This window comes from Mus pahari, chromosome 3 (assembly GCF_900095145.1).
Source record: "Mus pahari chromosome 3, PAHARI_EIJ_v1.1, whole genome shotgun sequence".
In the NCBI taxonomy this organism is placed as follows: domain Eukaryota; kingdom Metazoa; phylum Chordata; class Mammalia; order Rodentia; family Muridae; genus Mus; species Mus pahari.
The window spans coordinates 22,059,900-22,079,975 of NC_034592.1; the positions used below are offsets into that span (position 1 = coordinate 22,059,900).

Genomic DNA, 20,076 nt, shown 5'->3' on the forward strand with positions numbered 1-20,076 from the left:
GTGTGTGTGTGTGTGTGTGTGTGTGTACACATTGGAATTCTGCCTGCATTATGTCTGTATGAGCACATCAAATCCCCTGGAACTGGATTACAGACAGCTGTGAACTGCCATGTAAGTCCTGTGAATTGAGCCAGGGTCCTTTGGTTAAGAACAGCTCATACCATTTCTCCAGCCTAGCTCCTATGTTTTAAACATGGTGGGAAAATGCTTCTGTATGAAAAGAAAGCTGAGCATGGTGACAAACACCTTTGATCTTGGCACTCAGGATGGAGGCAGAGGCAGGAGAATGCTGTGGGTTTGAACCCTGCTGCTTAGTCTACATAGGGAGCTCCAAAACAGCAAGGGCTACATAGAGAGATCCTGTCGCAAAAAGCAAAACAGCAGCTGGATGGTGTTGGCACACGCCTTTAGTTTCAGCACTCAGGATGCAGAGGCAGGTGGATCTCTGAGTTTGAGGCCAGCCTGGTCCACAGAGTAAATCCCAGGGCAGCCAGTGCTACATAGAGAAACTTGTCTTGAAAAAAACAAAACAAACAGTGAAGAAAGAGCATACACTGTTCCTAGTGGCTAACTTTTAACCTTTAACCTTTAGCAAATAACTTCTGCCTGTATACTTCCCTATTGAATGCCACATGATTGTGCCTTACAATATGTTGTAATATGTGCTACAGAATATATAAAATACTTGAATTATTATTGATATTATTATTATTATTATTATTATTATTATTATTATTATTATTATTATTTGGAGACAGGGTTTCTCTGTGTAGCCCTGGCTGTCCTGGAACTCACTCTATAGACCAGACTTGCCTCAAACTCAGAAATCACCCTGCCTCAGCCTCCCATGTGCTGGGATTAAAGGCGTGTGCCACCACTGCCCAGCAAGAAGTGATTGATGGGAATTGAACTCAGGGCCTGTGGAGGAGCAGTTGGTGCTCTTAGCCCCTGAGCCATCTGTCAGGACGAATTTTATTTATTTTGAAATTGGATCTCACTATGTAGCCTGGCTAGTCTGGAAGTCAATCTAAAAAGACCAAGCTAGCCTTTGCCTCCTGAATCCTGGGATTAATGGCCTGTGCAATTTATACACACACCCACACACACGACAGAGAGAGGAGAGAGAAGAAATTATATATATTCAATTCAATATTAAATATTTTATATACATATATATGGTCTTTTTTAAAATAATATTTTATGTATGGGTATTTGCTTGCATGTATATCTGTGCATTACATATGTGCCTGCAGAAGCCAGAAGGCGGTAATGGATCCCCTGAAATTGGAGTTACCGATGGTTCTGAGATACCATGTGGGTGCTTAGAATCAAACCTGGGTCTTCTGAAAGAACAGCCATTGAACCACTGAACATCTTTCTAGCTCAATCTGGTTTGAATTTTAAAGTAGATAGATATGGTGGCTCATGACTTTAATCTCAGCAACTGGGAAGGTAAAGGCAGGGGGTTCTTTGTGAGTTCAAGACCAGCTACATCTATATAGAAAGTTCCAGGCCAGTCAGGAATATGTAGTATGCATACCTAGCAATATCCAGTCTCAAAAAAAGAAGAAAGAAAATGATATTATAGCCACTGAGACACTTTACTCTCTAGAAGTTGATCAGGCAGTCTAACTTGACTTACTTCCAAACTTAGCATTTCAGAGGTGAGACAGGAAGATAAAAAGTTCAGGGCTAGCCTTTACTACATGGAGTACTAGAGGTAAGCCTGGCCTACAAGAGCCCATCTGAACCTAACCCAAACTTAAGTTAGTAAGATAGTGTGTGTGTGTGTGTGTGTGTGTGTGTGTGTGTGTGTGTGAAAGAGAGAGACAGAGATGGGATGGGGATGGAGAATAGAGCTTCAACTCTGCTAGGAAAGTGTTTTAATACAAGAGCTGTATTTCCGGCTTTTACTTTTTGAACAGGGTTTTCACTAAATTTCCCAGGCTGACCTTGAATTTACTCTGTAGTCCAGCTACACATGGAATTTGAGATCCTCTTGCCTCAGACTCTTGAATACTGGGTTTCAGGCCTGTGACACTAGGTCTGGCTTAGGCATCAAGTTTCTAAATGTTAGAAAAATTAGTTGCATTAATCAAGAGACAGGATGAAACTGAAATTTGATTTATTGGAAATATATATATATATATATATATATATATATATATATCTGCTGTGATTATACAGATATGCTTGATATGACATGAAGTTGTAATGTGGTCAAGTAGTGATTTCCATTTTTTTTTTTTCCTTTTGAGGTAGGGTCTCAACATATAGCCTTGGCAGTCCTTGAACTAACCAGGCTGGCCTCTAACTCAAGAGAGATCCCCTGCTTCTGCCTCCTATGTGCTGAGACTAAAGGTGTGCACCGGTAAATTGGGCTTAGTGATTTCTATCTTAATACTAGTCTGATGCAACTCAAAGGAAGATCAATGTTATGACAGTATTACAAGCCTTCCTGAAAGAGCTGCATGATGCAATTTCTATAGCTAGGATGGAGTTGACTGAGTCACTAACATAACCTTTGAGGAATGAGAAAGGAAAAAAAATTCCTGAACACTGATTCATAGGCTCAACATTTTAGTGAACTATGGGTGTGATGTTTCAGGAGTATTTGCACAGTGTACTTATGAAGCTCAGAATACATTTAGTAGGAAAACTGGAGTCATTTCCTGCCTGTAATAAATGGCCCAAGTAGCCTTCATAAGCATATCTATAAGCACTTGGGGTGCAGAGATGGTGGACCTGAGAGTTCAAGACCAGCCTGGTGGACTTGTTGAGTTCCAGGCCAGGAGACAGATGTCAGTTGTCTAACATGCACAGATTCAAGTCCCATGGTAGTGCATGCCTACGCCTCAAGTTCTCAACACTTGGGAGGTATAGATAGAAGAAACAGAAGTTCAAAGTTATTTGCTACAGTTTGAAGACCGGGGTTGCATGAATCCCTGCCTTTAAACAACAACAACAAAAAAGAGGGGTGGTGGGAATCAATAGCATAAATTATGGAGTCAAATCAACCGGGTTATTAATTATATCCTCAGCGCTTATCAATCGACCATTCTAGCTAAGTAATCGCTCTTGGTCTCAATGGTCTCTTCTGGAAAATGGAAAAGACAGACTAAGAATTGATTATGAGTAACTGACACATGGAAAACGCATAGGAGGAGCAGTGGTTATAGACCAGCTTGCCCCTGTGTACAATGCCTCCCAAAATACATAAAACAAAACAATGAAGTACATAATGAGCTCAAGTAGTAACTTGTTTTGTTTGTCCCCCAACATACTATTATACAAGAGTAAAGCATCGGCCAGACTTTGTCTGCTAAATGTCTTTAGCATTATCAGACCTAGTCCAAGAGTCGAGCAGGATTGTGTCAAGAAGAAGGAAGGACTTGTAAATAATAACCTGTGTCATAAATGGAAATGCTACGATAGACCAGGTCAGCGAACAATAAGGGGCTACAAGCTAGAGAGAGAGAGAAAAGATACATCTCATGGTGGAAAGCGCTCGTTTGACCATAGTACAGCATCTCCGCGGCGGAGAAGGGTTCTGGACTGGGTTACAACTGGCCAGGCCAATCCTGGGACTCAACCCGGGCAAAGGGAAGATTAGGCAGGCCTAGAAAGACACATGCAGCTAGCCTGGGGGTGAAGGAGAGCCACGGTTAGCTGAGAAGCGCCAGGATTCTCAGCGAGGCAGAATCCAGATCAGGCCCCAGCGCGAGCCGTGCAGGCCGGGCGAGTAACAGGGCCTGGACGCTGGGACATCCGAGACCGAGTGGAGGCTGGGGAGGGCGATCACAGCTGAGGCCGGGCAGCTCGGGACGCGAGGGAATCGAGGAGGAGAAAGGCCGCGTACTTCTTCCGAGTGAGAGACAGAAAGGGAGGCCCCGAGGGAACCGACACGCAGACCCCACGCCAGTCCCCGGGGGCCCGGCGTGAGGGGAGGACCTGAACGGTTACCGGCGGAAACGGTCTCGGGGTGAGAGGTCACCCGAGGGACAGGCAGCTGCCGAACCAATAGGACCGGCGCTCAGGGCGGATGCTGCCTCTCATTGGCGGCCGTTGAGAATGACCAGTAGCCAATGAGTCAGCCCGGGGGGCGTAGCAGTGACGTGAGTTGCGGAGGAAGCCGCTTCGAATCGGCAGCGGCCAGCTTGGTGGCATGGGCCAATCAGCGGCCTCCAACGAGTAGCGACTTCACCAATCGGAGGCCTCCACGACGGGGCTGCGGGGAGGGTATATAAGGCGAGTCGGCGACGGCGCGCTCGATACTGGCCGAGACAACACTGACCGGGACACTCGGGCTCCTGTGCGTGTGCGAGGTAAGCGCCGCGGCCTGCTGCTAGGCCTGCCCCCGAGTCAGCTTCGTGGCTCCTCCTGACCCCGAGGCCCCTGTCGCCCTCAGACCAGAACCGTCGTCGCGTTTCGGGGCCACAGCCTGTTGCTGGACTCCTGAGACTCCTGCCTGACGGCTGAGCGACTGGTCCCCAGCGCCGGCACGATGAAGTTCACTGTGGTGGCGGCGGCGTTGCTGCTGCTGGGCGCGGTGCGGGCCGAGGAGGAGGACAAGAAGGAGGACGTGGGCACGGTGGTCGGCATCGACTTGGGGACCACCTATTCCTGGTAAGTGGCATCCGTCGGAGGAGGGGGCGAGTGGGGCGTGGCCTCCGGGGCCAGCGTGAGAAAGTGAGGTGCTGAGTCCTTCTCTGTGGGGTTTCCCCCTCAGCGTCGGTGTGTTCAAGAACGGCCGCGTGGAGATCATAGCCAACGATCAGGGCAACCGCATCACGCCGTCGTATGTGGCCTTCACGCCTGAAGGGGAGCGTCTGATTGGCGATGCGGCCAAGAACCAACTCACGTCCAACCCCGAGAACACGGTCTTCGACGCCAAGCGCCTCATCGGACGCACTTGGAATGACCCTTCGGTGCAGCAGGACATCAAGTTCTTGCCATTCAAGGTCGGACCCGATTTTTTTTTTTTTCTTATCATGCTAATGGGGCGGCTTGGGTGACAGGAGTATTTAGGGGTTGCCACTTGGCCAAAAAACACTGTTTATGTAACGGTTTTACATCTAGTTGTTTTTAGTGTGTTATAAAACTTGACACACTGTTACAGTGTCTAGAAGTTGAAACAGACTAAACTGTCGATCTATTTGCAATACAGCTGTACTGTTTTAGTTGCAATTCCCTCTAAGGGACCGAGATGAATCAAGCTGTGGGAGGGAGGAAATGGATTTTTTTTTTTTTAATCGTTTGTGGTGATGTTGTTTCCACTTCGGAAAAATTAACATTTAAATTACTTTATGCCATAGGTGGTTGAAAAGAAAACTAAACCGTACATTCAAGTTGATATTGGAGGTGGACAAACCAAGACATTTGCCCCAGAAGAAATTTCTGCGATGGTTCTCACTAAAATGAAGGAGACTGCTGAGGCGTATTTGGGAAAGAAGGTGAATAACGTGTGGAACAGTGTTGAGTGTTTGATTGCTGTTGCTCCCCCTGGATGATTTGTGTAGGGAAGCCCTCATGGTTTGAAACCTTTTAATCTTAACTGGCTTCAACTTTTGTTAGGCTTAGTGTTTTGTGGGAGGTCAAGGTATATGCTAGTCAGTCTTCATGTGTTACCACCGCTTAATTCTAATGACAAAAGTGTATGGTTTAGCAGTAAACTGGCTTAGAAACTGTTGTGGCTTGACTAGTTGATAAGAGTGACAGAAGTAACAACACAGTATACTTCAATCATCTTTAAGTATGATTGCATGGTTGTCGTCCTAGGTTACCCATGCAGTTGTTACTGTACCAGCTTACTTCAATGATGCCCAGCGGCAAGCAACCAAAGATGCTGGCACTATTGCTGGACTGAATGTCATGAGGATCATCAATGAGCCGTAAGTATGGGACTCAGAGCTCCACCATATTTGCCAAGTGGGGGTGGGGAATATGAACCTGACGAAGCTTTCTTCCCTCCTCTTCATCCCCACAGTACAGCAGCTGCTATTGCATATGGCCTGGATAAGAGAGAGGGAGAGAAGAACATCCTTGTGTTTGACCTGGGTGGTGGAACCTTCGATGTGTCTCTTCTCACCATTGACAATGGTGTCTTTGAAGTGGTGGCCACTAATGGAGATACTCATCTGGGTGGGGAAGACTTTGATCAGCGGGTCATGGAACACTTCATCAAGCTGTACAAAAAGAAAACTGGTAAAGATGTTAGAAAAGACAACAGAGCTGTGCAGAAACTCCGGCGTGAGGTAGAAAAGGCTAAGAGAGCCTTGTCTTCTCAGCATCAAGCAAGGATTGAAATTGAGTCCTTCTTTGAAGGAGAAGACTTCTCAGAGACCCTTACTCGGGCCAAATTTGAAGAGCTGAACATGGTATGTATGCTCCTTGACAGTGCTAATGGGATCCACTTAGACTGTAGAATTTGGGATAACTAAATAATGGCTGGGTGGTCAGCACTTCAGTAACCATGCCTTTCTTTTCTTTTTTTCCTAGGACCTGTTCCGCTCTACCATGAAGCCTGTCCAGAAAGTGTTGGAAGACTCTGATCTGAAGAAATCTGATATTGATGAAATTGTTCTGGTTGGTGGATCTACTCGAATTCCAAAGATTCAGCAACTGGTGAAAGAGTTCTTCAATGGCAAGGAGCCGTCCCGTGGCATAAACCCTGATGAGGCTGTAGCCTATGGTGCTGCTGTCCAGGCTGGTGTCCTCTCTGGTGATCAAGATACAGGTAGGTTGTTATCACTGCATCTTTTTTTTTTTTTTTAAATTTATTTATTATATGTAAGTACACTGTAGCTGTCTTCAGACACTCCAGAAGAGGGCATCAGATCTCGTTATGGATGGTTGTGAGCCACCATGTGGTTGCTGGGATTTGAACTCTGCACCTTTGGAAGAGCAGTCGGGTGCTCTTAACTGCTGAGCCATCTCACCAGCCCATCACTGCATCTTTATGTGTTTAAGTAGCTTGATGGGAAGACTGTTGCTTTAGGAGACTGTAGGGTTAAGAGTAACAGGGAAGAAAGGTAGTGATGAGAGGACTTAGGTTAAGCTTAGTTAAGATCGCTAGCAGTTGTTCATCCATTTTTCCTAAAGTGTTTGTCAGTGGGGAAGATGGCAGTTCATTCATTGGGAGATTGCTTGGTGCTGCTCGGATTCTAAATAAAACCAAACCTGATTAATTTTCCTTTGCAGGTGATCTGGTACTGCTTGATGTTTGTCCCCTTACACTTGGTATTGAAACTGTGGGAGGTGTCATGACAAAACTGATTCCAAGGAACACTGTGGTACCCACCAAGAAATCTCAGATCTTCTCCACAGCTTCCGATAATCAGCCAACTGTAACAATCAAGGTCTATGAAGGTAATTAAATTACTTACATTCACAAATATTGTATGTTTTGAAAGGATGGGATTTGGGTTTAACAAGATTATTAAACACTGTTATTCTCCCAGGGAAAGAAGTATTTTTTTTTTTTAAGATTTATTTATTTATTATATGTAAGTACACTGTAGCTGTCTTCAGACACTCCAGAAGAGGGCATCAGATCTTGTTATGGATGGTTATGAGCCACCATGTGGTTGCTGGGATTTGAACTCTGCACCTTTGGAAGAGCAATTGGGTGCTCTTACCTACTGAGCCATCTCACCAGCCCAGAAAGAAGTATCTTTCGTAACTCAAATGAAGAGGTGCTTAGTTGAACCAGTGTTGAGTTTTAGATTCAGTACTTAGCATTCATGTTCACTGGCTTTTGTAATACAAGGTCAGAGGGGCTTACAATGCTTTTAAGAGCTGAAATTGAGTTAAGAGCAGTAGCACCCAGTGAGTTGCTGCTTTTGGTCGGCCCAATACTGAGTTACTTGCCCCCTACAAATTCTAGCAAGTTGAAATTTAGAGATCCCGGTGCCCTGAGGCTTGTCAATAACAAATTTTTTCTGTGTTCTAGGTGAACGACCCCTAACAAAAGACAATCATCTTCTGGGAACATTTGATCTGACTGGAATTCCTCCTGCTCCCCGCGGAGTTCCCCAAATTGAAGTCACCTTTGAGATAGATGTTAATGGTATTCTTCGAGTGACAGCTGAAGACAAAGGTACAGGAAACAAAAACAAAATCACAATTACCAATGACCAAAACCGCCTGACACCTGAAGAAATTGAAAGGATGGTTAATGATGCTGAGAAGTTTGCTGAGGAAGACAAAAAGCTCAAAGAGCGCATTGACACCAGGAATGAATTGGAAAGCTATGCTTACTCTCTCAAGAACCAGATTGGAGATAAAGAAAAGCTGGGAGGCAAACTTTCTTCTGAAGATAAAGAAACCATGGAAAAAGCTGTAGAGGAAAAGATTGAATGGCTGGAAAGCCACCAGGATGCAGACATTGAAGACTTTAAAGCTAAAAAGAAGGAACTAGAAGAAATTGTTCAGCCAATTATCAGCAAACTCTATGGAAGTGGAGGCCCTCCCCCAACTGGTGAAGAGGATACATCAGAAAAAGATGAGTTGTAGGTGCACTGATCTGCTAGAGCTGTAATATTGTAAATACTGGACTCAGGAACTTTCGTTGGGAGAAAATTGAGAGAACTTAAGTCTCGAATGTAATTGGAATCTTCACCTCAGAGTGGAGTTGAAAATGCTATAGCCCAAGTGGCTGTTTACTGCTTTTCATTAGCAGTTGCTCACATGTCTTGGGGTCAGGGAGAGGAGGAATTGGCTATTTTAAAAATCGGGAAAAGGTGGGTCAGGGTGTGTGTTCACCTTGGATATGTTCTATTTAACAATTGGGTCATGCACATGTGGTGTAGGAACTTTTTTCTACCATAAGTGACACCAATAAATGTTTGTTATTTACACTGGTCTAATTTTTGTGAAAAGTTTGTAATTATATCCATCTTTTATTTTAGATAACTAAAATTTAAGACTGGATTCTCAAGTGTGTCTTTCTTCTGTGGGCAGGGAAGTGGGGCTTGTGATGCTGTGGGGTGATACCACTTGGAGATTTATCTAGCTTTATAACAATGTAGAGATATTTGCTGTTTACTCGCCTCGGTGAGTGTTATTTCAGGATGCCCAAATCCAGTTTTCTTGAACATGGTTAAAATCATACTTCCCCTTTGTAAAATTACTTTCTGGGTTTTTAGTTTTTCAAGATAAGGTCTTTAGCTTTGTCTGTCCTCGAACTCAACATTGTAGACCAGGCTGGCCTTGAACTCAGATCCACCTGTCTCTCGTTCCCAGGTGCTGCTATTAAAGTGTATACCACCATGGCCCCTTTCTGACTTTTGTTACAAGTAGTGCTGTGCGGCCTGGAATCTCTTAATGAATTGATCATGTTCCAGGCTGTGGCAGGAGCCTGTTTAGTCCAAGCTCAGTCTAGGGATCTGAGGCTGGTGCATACTCAGTGGTGGGCATTGCCTAGCACTAGTGTGAAGCCCTAGTGTTAATAATCCTCTGGACTGGAAAAAAATTGAAATATACTTGTATTTTATATTTTGTGTGTACCCACAGGCCCGTGATGTACTAAAGACTCCATATCACTGGGTAGTATTTAGTTTGTAATTTATATTTGAAGATGTATGGTTGAAAGTTATTTAACAGCTTGAAGATTTACTTATCTAGCTAGCACTTACCCAGCATGCATGAAGCCCTGGATTTATTTAATACTCAGCACTACATACTGGATGTAGTGGCTCAGGCTGGAGGCAGGATTAATGAAATACTAGATTCAGTTATGTAGTTCATGAGAGCTACATGAACCAAAACATGCCTAATTGGTCAGAACCTCTTTTGTAAAAATGCCTTCCTGGTATAAGGGTAAGGTATATATGGCAACCCTGAGATTACAAACATCAGTTGATGGTCAAAGGATTGGTTGAGAGGATTGTTTAGATTGGCTCCCTCAGGAGAGTAATGATCTAGGTAATCTATATGATCAATGAAGACTTTTCTTGTGGGTGACTACATTGCAACTCTTTATTAATAGTACATTTGGAAGGAGATAAGGCAATATGTTTATACTGTTAGCATTTTCTCAAGATCAAGAATCCAGCTTGGTTGTTTTAAGATCTTCTGAGACCTGTCTTCCCCAGCTGTAGGCACAGTCCCTGGGGTTTATCATGATCTTTCAGACTGGACACTTGACTTTGCTCAGTTGGTCAGTAGAATGCTCTACTTACTACTTGTCAGATTTAAATGTCTAAGGCCAAATATGGTCAAGGACTCGAGTTTAAGAATGATTTGCTGATCATAAAGGTGTATAAAAACCATCTTCTGTTAGAACCAAATAATGGAAGCATACTTTTTTTTTTTTTAAAGATATATTTAACTTTATTATATGTAAGTACACTGTAGCTGTCTTCAGACACTCACCATGTGGTTGCTGGGATTTGAACTCTGCACCTTTGGAAGAGCAGTCAGGTGCTCTTACCCGCTGAGCCATCTCACCAGCCCCGGAAGCATACTTTTTTTAACTGACTTATTTTTGAGAGTGAGTCTTGACCAGTGAAGATTTTTGTCCAGTGCTAATGTGGTTGTGAGCCACCATGTGGTTAACGGGAATTGAACTCAGGACCTTCAGAAGAGCAGTCAGTGCTCTTACCCACTGAGCCACTTCGCATGGCCCACCCCCCACTCGAGATTTATTTTCTGTACACTACCTGATACCTTTAAAACCCAGCTTGGTGGCTCATGGCTACTTATTCCTACACTCAGGAGGCTGGCTGAGGCAGGAGGATTACAGCAAATTCACAGTTACACCTTGAAATTCTACACATCTGTCTTACTCCCATTCACACTTCCTAAAAGGAAGCATGATAGAGCACACTGGGACACTGAGGCAGGAGGATGACAAATTTGAGGCCTATGCTGTCAGATTTTTGTCTCAAACACTGACAAGTACTTGGGGCCAAGTGAAATGTTAATAACATTTCTGGGGATGGTTAATAACAAGAGTCAGTCCTCATCCTTTGTCCCCCATTACCAGCCCTCCTTTAAAAAAACAACACAGCAGGGTCCTACTATGGAGACATGCACTACCACATCCAGCTTTTCTTTTTTTTTCCCAGATGGGTAATATGCCCACTTCTGAACAAGGTTTAGGGGAGGTACATATTCTGTGAACACCCAATCATTGTGATTATGAACCAAATAAGGATCTCCCACACTGCTCTGGTAAGAACAAGAGCTCTTAACTGCTAAGCTATCTCTCCAGCCTCTTGCCTGCACTTTTTTCTAGTGATTAGCTAATACATATTAAAGGGTGTCTAACTCATAAATGTCTACTCCAATACCTAGCTTGGGTATGTACAGATTTTATTGCTGGTAAAACTTTATAATGGAATTATTTGCACTGGGCTATCCAGTTACAAAAGTTGATTAAGTGCAAGATGGATATGCATTTTATGTTTGGTTTTTCAAGACAGGGTTTCACTATGTAGCTCTGGCTGTCCTGGAACTCACCATGTAGACCAGGCTGGCCTCTGCCTCCCAAGTACTGGGATTAAAGGTGTATGCTACTATGCCTGGTGTGCACCACCGCTCTGGGTTGAGAGAATATATTGTGCAAAAAGTATTTGGCAGTGTAACTCAGCAGAGTTTTCACTTTTGTAAAAAGTAACAAGTAATAAAAATGTGGGTTTTATTAGTCCACTACAGTTACGAGACAGTCGTCATAGATCTCCCCTTCTGTATTCATCCCACCGAACACAAAACAGAGCAACACAGTAGTTGGGCTCTCCTCATGTGGCCCTCTACTCTGGGCCTCTGCTTTCTCAGCAGCGTCCCCTTTCTTAGCTTGGACTGTTAGAATGACAGAATCTGAGTCTTCATTCTCAGAGGTAGATGTCACTGGCCATGGGATGACACACATGGAGTGGTCCAGTCGTCCAGCGGGTAGGGAGGTGTCAAACTGAAGTATGGTCCAGTGCTGCTTTTCTGAGTAAGGGAAACAAATACAAAGGCTCCTGTTAAGACATAGTTCCACTCGGGGGGAGGGGAGAGGGTATAGCGGACTTTGGGGATAGCATTTAAAATGTAAATGAAGTAAATACCTAATAAAAATTGGAAAAAAAAAAAAAAAAAGACATAGTTCCACAGGTATTCAGTGATGTTCTACATCAGTTAAGCCACAAAGAGAAAATAAAGGGAAAAACAGGTTGGGTCTGACAGTGCACGCCTGTAATCCCAGCACTCAAGACGCACAGACAGGAGGATGCCTGCCTTTGTCAGACCATTTTTCTGTGGGATTTTGTTTTGTGTTTGTTTTTTTTGAAAGCACGTACATGTACACACACACACACACACACACACACACACACACACACACACACAGTTTTTTAAATTAATTTAATTAATGTACACAATGGTTTGACCTGCATGTCTCTGTACACTTGCATGCCTGGTGCCCAGAGAGGCCAGAAGTCGTCTTTGGACCCCCAAGAACTGGAGTTTCAGGTAGTTGTTGGCTGCTATGTGGGTGCTGGTGATTGGACCCCAATCCTCCGCAAGAGCAGCACCACTTCTTCAGTACTAAGCCAGGAAGGAGCTTATTCTGTAGCCCAAGCTGTCCTGAAATAATATATACACCATGCTGGCCTTTAACTCTCGAAATCCTCCTTCCTCAGCCTCCCAATTACTGGGATTTCAAACATGAACCACCACACCTTGCTTCTGTGTATTCTTTTGGATGCTTGTACGTGTATGCATGTGTATGAGTGTGTGTGTGTTTTGGGAGAGCAGAGTGAGTAGGACTACAGATGTCTTCCTCTGTCGATATCTGCCCTATTTTCCTTTGAGAAAGGGTCTCTCACTGAACCAGAAGCTGCAGTTTCAGGTGGGTTGGCCAGCCAATGCGCCCTGGCAATCGGCCTGTCTGCTCCACAGTGCTGGGGTTATAGGCATACGTGGCCATGCCTAGCTTTTATATGGATGCTGGGGATTCAAACTCAGGTCCTCCCGTTTGCACAGCATGCACTTTTACCAGCTCAGCCACTTCCCCAGCCCCTTTCTTTTGATTTAGACATGAAGGCATCAAACTAGAAAATGCCTGTATCACTTATCAAAGGATGTTTGTTTCTAAGACCGGAAGTTAGGGCTGGAGAGATGGCTCAGTGGTTAAGAGCACTGACTGCTCTTCCAGAGGACCTGAGTTCAATTCCCAGCTACTACATGGTGGCTCACAACCTTCTGTAATGGGATCTGATGCCCTCTTCTGGTGTGTCTGCAGACAGTGACAGTGTATTCACATACATACAATAAATAAATAAATCTTAAATTAAAAAATTTAAAAAGGAAAGGAAAGGGCACAGTGTTTTTTTAAAAGAAAGAAAAGCAACCAGGAATGACTCCCGCTCACCTGTGTGATACCTGTACATCGTGTTCAGTGCTCCAGTGGCTGTCATACCCCCAAACATATACACATGGTGTCCCACAGCGACCGCGGCATGGGCAGCACAGCCGACTGGAGCAGCCCCGGTGGGACCAAGCTTCTGCCAGCTCATGTCACCTGTCACAAGAGAGAGTTTTGCACATGAGCTGTAATAGGAATTCAAATTACCTGCTGCAGTTTGCAAAGTGATTGCCGACAGTCATCCACAGGGAGTGAGAGAGAGAGAGAGAGAGAGAGAGAGAGAGAGAGAGAGAGAGAGAGAGTGTGTGTGTGTGTGTGTGTGTTCTGAGATAAGGTGATGTAGCTCTGATCTGGAATACCCAATGTAAAGCAGGCTGATCTTAAGCTGAACTCGGGGATTAAAGATGCTCAACACCATGCCTGGGTCACAGGAATCTCTTAAGAGGTAACGGAAAGAGGTTCAATATGCAGAACTGGTTTTAAAGGAGGGTGGCTTGAATTATTCTCTAATCTGCAGCAAGGGACCTATAGTTTCAAAAAGCATCTTGGGGATTCTAATGCTCTTTGGAGCATGCTGAGAAATTCGAAAACTTTAATAGTGACTATAATCATAATCTTTAATTGTTCATTGTTAACACCCAGATAGGTAAGATAATGGTATGTGTGTGTGTGTGTGTGTGTGTGTATGCTCACATGTGCATAGGTGCATACACAAATATGCAGGCACACATTTTCATATGCATGAAATAAAAGTGAATCTTTTCTTTCTCTCTCTCTTTTTTTTTTTTTCTTTCTTTTTTTTTGGTTGGTGTTTTGTTTTGTTTCAAGACAGGGTTTCTCTGTGTAGCCCTGGCTGTCCTGGAACTCACTCTGTAGACCAGGCTAGCCTTGAACTCAGAGATCCACCTGCCTCTGCCTCCTGAGTGCTTGCATAGGTGTTCTTGTGCCTTCGGCCTCTCATCCCTCTGCTCTGTAGTCTGGAGCAAGCTAGGCTCCGCTCATGAGCAGATAAGCACTTACCCACTATCTGGCTGACTGCACTCGTGCTGGAAATTTACAGATAAAGGAAAGACGAAGCCCCGCCCTCAGTGGAGCTAACAGCCAGAAAGGTTCAGAAGAGAGCCCCGCCCTTGTGAGGTAGAGATGATCTTCAGGTTCTTTCTGGCTTTCTTTTCCCTGGGCTTTTGACCATGAAGGCCTGCAAACATGCAGTCCCGGTCATCCACCTTTGTTATCTAGACCAGACATGGAGCAAGAGCCAAGGCCTGACGGGGTTCTAGCTGGGAACACAGAGTGTAGGAACTTATGGTGGAAAGGATCAGTGCCTGAACACACACTGAGTCTCGGGGAATGACTGTATTTAAAAATAGATATGGTCGGATGTGGTGGCACACGCCTTTGGTTCCAGCACTCAGGAGGCTGAGGCCCTGACCTCCATGACTTCAAGAACAGCTTGGTCTACACAGCAAGCTCTAGGCCAGTCAGAGCTACCCATAGTATGACTGTCTGAGAAAAACAATTTTAAAAAGATGTGTTTGGGTCTACAGAGATGGCTCAGCTCTTCTTGAAGTTCTAGGTTCAGTTCCCAGCACCCATATGGCAGCTCACAAACTCCTGTAACTCTGGTTCCAGAGAATCCAGTGCCCTCTCCTGGCCTCCTCAGGTACTACACACTTGTGGTACACATACATGCAGGAAAACCATCCACACCAAAGATTTTAATCTTTAGAAATGTCTTATTTTTACCTATGTGAATGTATGTGTGTCTATGTGTGTGTGTGTGTGTGTGTGTGTGTGTGTGTGTGTGTGTATGCTCAGGTGTCAGCTGTGGCCAGAGCTTTTGGGTTCCCTGAAGCTGCTCTGAGCTTAGTGTAGGTGCTGGGAACTGAACTTGAATACTCTGCAAGAGCAGTAAGTGCTTGTAAGTGTTGACCCGTTTCTTCAGCCCCAATTGTTGATGATACTTTTCCCTCCTCCTCTCTTCTTCTTCTTCAAGTCAGTTAGTCTGTCTGTCTGTCTGTCTGTGTCTCTCTGTCTGTCTGTCTATCTGCCTGCCTACCTATCTGTCTACTTACTTACTTACCTACCTACACAAGTGCTATACTTATTTAGTGTGCAGTATTTTGCCTGCCCAGAGTCTGTGCACTACCGCATGCTGCCTGTAGAGGGCAGAAAAGGGCAACAGACTCTGGAAGTGCAGCTGTTGTTGGGAATCCACCCTAGGCCCCCTGGAAAGTCCAGCCAATGAGCTTCGTGGCTGAGCTACCTCTCCATCCTTTTATTCCTCCGTATTCAGGCCAAGCTTCATGAAATCTAGGAAAGCTTCTAACAGCCAGCCAAGTTACCAACACATAAGAGGAAAGTAGAATTCTTTCAAAGCACATCTTAAAGGGTTCTGAATATATAAGGCCCCTGGCCCTCTTACAGACTTACCTATATCAATGCAATGGAGATCATCAAAGAACTTGTCCCCTGCCAATCCCCCGTGGATGAAGAGTTTTGTGCCCACTGCCACCATCACATGGCCATGCCGAGGAGACGGAGGACTTCCATGCGTCTCCGGCTGAGACCACGTCAGAGTGTCTACAAAGGTAAAGGCGTTAACACTAGGTGGCCTGTCTCTTCAAGCACCTCCCAGGGCAGGGCGCTCCAAGAAGGAAGTCACCTCAGAGTCCTTCTCCCCAGTTTACCAGCAGGAGATCTCAATCCCACTATGTAACCTCTACTTAGATACTTGCAGGGCTGTAGACTGCAAAGCCAATGACCCAGCATGCTGGCTTACAGTCTGGCTAATAGGAAGCCATCTCTTGCTTTGGATTGAGAAAAGCTTCGAATAAGAACTACCTCAAAGTTGAGCCAGGTGGTGGTAGCAGAGACAGAGGCAGGCGGATTTCTGAGTTCGAGGCCAGTCTGGTCTACAAAGTGAGTTCCAGGACAACCAGGGCTACACAGAGAAGCCCTGTCTTGAAAAACCAAAAAAAAAAAAAAAAAGCCTTCAGAGTTCTTTTTTCTTTTTCTTTCTTTTGTTATTTGTTTTTGAGAGGTACAGGAAACTGAACCCAGGGCACTGCACACACTGCACTGCACTGCACACACTGCACATACTGAGTACATGCTTCAGCTCTGGGCCACAGCCAACCGAGAGTCACCACCTTTTTGTCATTGTTTTTTGAGACCCGGTCTCATTATATAGTTGTGGCTAGCCTAGAACTATGAAGCCCAGGCTGACCTCAAATTCAAAGCGATCCGCCTGCTTCCGCCTCATAGTCCTAGGATTAAAGGCATGTGCCAATACACACAGCTTGACTCTTTTTTTTTTTTTTTTTTTTTGAGACAGGTCTCATGTCTCCTAGACTAGGCCTGATCTCTCAACTGCTGGGATCACAGACACACATCTGCCATTGCGCTTGGTTTGTGTGGTGCTAGGGACTAAATGTGCACAGGGCTTGGTGCATGCCAGGCAAGTACTCGACTTAGTGCAAAATCTTTTCTCAAGACCCTGTTTCCTGTTTGAGAGATAAGTGAAGCTGAGGTGGCCCTGGCCAGGAAAGCAGCCCCAAGATCCCAATGTCCCCAGCCCATACTTGCGTCAAATACATGCAACTTCACGTCCTCCACGGGCTGGGCACCTCTCTCTCCTCCCCCAAAGACGTATAGTTGGTTTCCGATAGCTGCGGACGATGTGTGGAATGTTCTTGGGGATGGTGGGGAGCCAGTCACTTCTGGTGTGCTCCACGTCCAGGCTTCTAGTCCAGAGAGAAAATAAGCACTTAAAAGACCTAGGCTGAAGGTTCTGCCCTTACTCTTTGTTTTCTGAGGTGCTGGGGATCTGTACCCCAGGCCTGCCAGGCTTGCAGTCGCCTACTGACCCACTTCTGCAGACCCGGACCTTGACTCTTGGTAGGACTTGACAGGGTCTCCTTTGTACCCTAGTCTCTGAGGAACACAACATAGTATAGGATGACCCAGCCCTGCACAGCACAGCGCACAGTGCAGCACACACAGCACAGCGCAGCGCAGCACAGCTCAGCACAATGCAGCAACACAGCGCAGCACACACAGCTTAGCACAGCAGAGTACAGCACAGCACAGCGCAGCACACAGTGCAGCACGCACAGCACACATGCACAGCATAGCAGAGCACATTACAGCGCAGCGTTAGGATGATATTAGAGCTCTTATTCCCTTGCTCCCCCTCTCTCCACGTGGTCATGGCTGGCCCCTGCTTCTCTACTCTTCTCCTTTATGCCTTTCTATACTAAATGCTTTAAAACCATAAAAAAAAAAAAAAAAAAAAAGGATGATATTAGAGGTTGTCCAGACAGGTGAAATTCCCAAAGCTAAGAAGCCACAAACTGAGTTAGGAGTAGGTCAGGATCATGTCTGAGTGCGTATCCACTGTGCTGACAGCTCTGTGCTTGCAGGAGCCCAGCATCTGTTAAAATCCATCCCCACTGGATGCTAGAGGCCAAACAGGTCAAACTTCCTAGAAAATGTGGCCACTGAAAGAAAGTAGATGGGGCTGGAGAGATGGCTCAGCGGTTAAGAGCACTGACTGCTCTTCCTGAGGTTCTGGGTTCAATTCTCAGCAACCACATTATAGATGGAGTCTTACAATCATCTGTAATAGGATTTGATGCTCTTTTCTGCTGTGCAGGTACAAATAAAGTATATATATATATATATATATATATATATATATATATAAAACACTATATATAAAAATATATATATATATATATATATATATATATATATATATATATATATATATAAAACACTAAAATAAAATAAAATAAGAAAGACAGTAAACAACCTCACTGCAATTTTAGAGGTACTACTAATAACCAACTGAACGATAAATAAGAGATAAATGTCAGTATCCCCCTTCTCAAATTGGAACTGAAGCCCAGCAAGACTGTTACTTCCTTAACAGTATGGCTAGCGAAGGGCTGTTGGACTTTAAACACATTTTAAACTTTTATTTTTATTTTGTATGTGCATTGGTGTTCTGCCTGCATGTATGTCTCTGTGAGGGTGTCAGATCCCCTGAACTGGAGTTACGGTCAGTTATGATCTGCTCTGTAGGTGCTGGGAATTGAACCCAGGTCCTCTGGAAGAGCAGCTAGTACTTGTAACTGCTGAGCCATCTCTCCAGCTTTTAAACACATTTAAAAACATATTTGTTTTATCTTATGTATGTGAGTGTCTTGCCTGCATCTATGTATGTGCCACCGTGTGTATGCCTATTGCTCGCAGAGGCCAGAAGAGCATGGTAGGTCCCTGGAATGGAGTTACGACAGCTGTGAGCCTCTATGTGGGCACTGGAAATCAAACCTGGGTCCCCTGTCAGAGCAGCTCTCCAGCCCAGGTTTGAACAGTTGTAATAATACCATGGTCTGTGTATGTTCTACCAGTCTTTTGAAAACAAAAGCTCACCACAGGACGGGTGTAAAGAAGTTTCTTAAGCTCTGTCCCTCCAAGGTTCCCACTCACCCCTGAGAGATGTATGGAAGGTCAGACATTTTAACAGGCCTTCTGGAGAGAAGAGGTGAGGTTTGAAGCCAGCTCTGTCAGAGTTCCACCAAACCGAAAATTTATTTCCTGTCTAGAAATGCTGTGCCTTTTGTAAAGACTCTTCATTCAACACACAAAATGCTACACGCGGCACATGCAATGCATGTGGGAGCCAAACAGGAACGTGCGTGCAGAATGTGCCTCGGACTACATCAAAGCAAAAGGAAATGTCTCTAGAGCTACAGATCTCAGGCAGGACTTGGAGCCCAGGAACGGAAAGTCAAACAGGGTCTGGTGGTTCAAACTTGTAAGTGTGGAATGAGGCAGGGAGACTGAGAGCCTTGACTCTCTAGCGAGACTCTGTCAGTGAGACAAAACAGATGAACCTTGAAGACAGTCCACTTCTCCTCCGACAGTGGCTTTCCCGGGCTCCACAGGTCTGTCTCTGATGTATGGTGCTGAGACAGAGTTTCACTGCATAGCCCTGCCTGGCCAGGCTGGCCTCAAACTCAGAGATCTGCCTGCCTCTGCCTTCAGAATACTGGGATTATGGGCGTGCACCACTGTAGATTTCTGTTTGGTTCTGTTTTTAAATAAATGCCATTCCCCAGAACCAAAAGGCCAGGGTCACAGCACACACTGGTGAGCTCAGCATTTAGGAAGCTGACACAGGAAGATCTTGGTTCCAGGCTAGCCCTTGGTTCCAGGCTAGCCCTGGACGGTAGAGTGAGGAACCCTTCCCAAGGTGTCCCAACATGCCCCACACCCTCCACGCCACCTTTTTAAAGGTGGACTTCCTGAACTGATTTATACTTTCTAAATTCTGTCAGGATCAATACCAGAGGGCGAGTGTCAGCTCCTAATCGAAATCCTTAATAGGGGCTGGAGAGATGGCTCAGCAGTTAAGAGCACTGACTGCTCTTCTGAAGGTCCTGAGTTCAAATCCCAGCCACCACATGGTGGCTCACAACCATCTGTAATGGGGTCTGATGCCCTCTTCTGGTGTGTCTGAAGACAGCGACAGTGTATGTATATACATTAAATAAATAATATTTAAAAAAGAAAAGATGTGTCTCTAGCTGCAAATGTAGCAGAAGATGGCCCAATCGGTCATCATTGGGAAGAGAGGCCCCTTGGTCTTGCAAACTTTATATGACCCAGCACAAGGCAAGGCCTGGGCCAAGTAGTGGGAGTGGGTGGGTAGGGGA

At 45.0% G+C, this 20,076-nt stretch overlaps 2 protein-coding genes and 1 pseudogene across 5 annotated transcripts in view; 1 reads left to right on the forward strand and 2 right to left on the reverse strand.

Annotated features, from left to right (window-relative positions):
- The first annotated feature begins 4,268 nt into the window (after positions 1–4,268).
- Positions 4,269–8,864, forward strand: Hspa5 (heat shock protein family A (Hsp70) member 5). Of its 2 annotated transcripts, XM_021194937.2 has the most exons (9): positions 4,269–4,325; positions 4,409–4,626; positions 4,730–4,961; positions 5,316–5,453; positions 5,779–5,891; positions 5,987–6,377; positions 6,499–6,736; positions 7,201–7,368; positions 7,952–8,864. In XM_021194937.2, exons 2-9 carry the CDS (start codon positions 4,505–4,507, stop codon positions 8,512–8,514), a joined length of 1,965 nt encoding a protein of 654 aa, XP_021050596.1. In that variant the 5' UTR covers positions 4,269–4,325; positions 4,409–4,504; the 3' UTR covers positions 8,515–8,864. The 2 variants fall into 2 exon arrangements, with proteins under 2 accessions (XP_021050596.1, XP_021050597.1); XM_021194938.2 differs by having other exon boundaries at positions 4,269–4,626.
- A 1,565-nt stretch (positions 8,865–10,429) lies between these two features.
- Rabepk (Rab9 effector protein with kelch motifs) overlaps positions 10,430–20,076 on the reverse strand; it is a 20,100-nt gene continuing 10,453 nt past the window's right edge. Inside the window, exons 5-8 of one of the 3 annotated variants that reach the window (XM_029537116.1) lie at positions 16,936–17,094; positions 15,785–15,934; positions 13,358–13,507; positions 10,430–11,937 (exon numbers count right to left, since the gene is read on the reverse strand). In XM_029537116.1, coding sequence (XP_029392976.1) covers positions 11,645–11,937; positions 13,358–13,507; positions 15,785–15,934; positions 16,936–17,094 — 752 coding nt within the window. In that variant the 3' untranslated portion in view covers positions 10,430–11,644. Of the gene's footprint in view, positions 11,938–13,357; positions 13,508–15,784; positions 15,935–16,935; positions 17,098–20,076 lie in introns of all 3 variants that reach the window. The other 2 variants (XM_029537115.1, XM_021194420.2) reach the window with 2 other exon arrangements.
- LOC115063771 lies at positions 11,064–11,159 on the reverse strand (annotated as a pseudogene).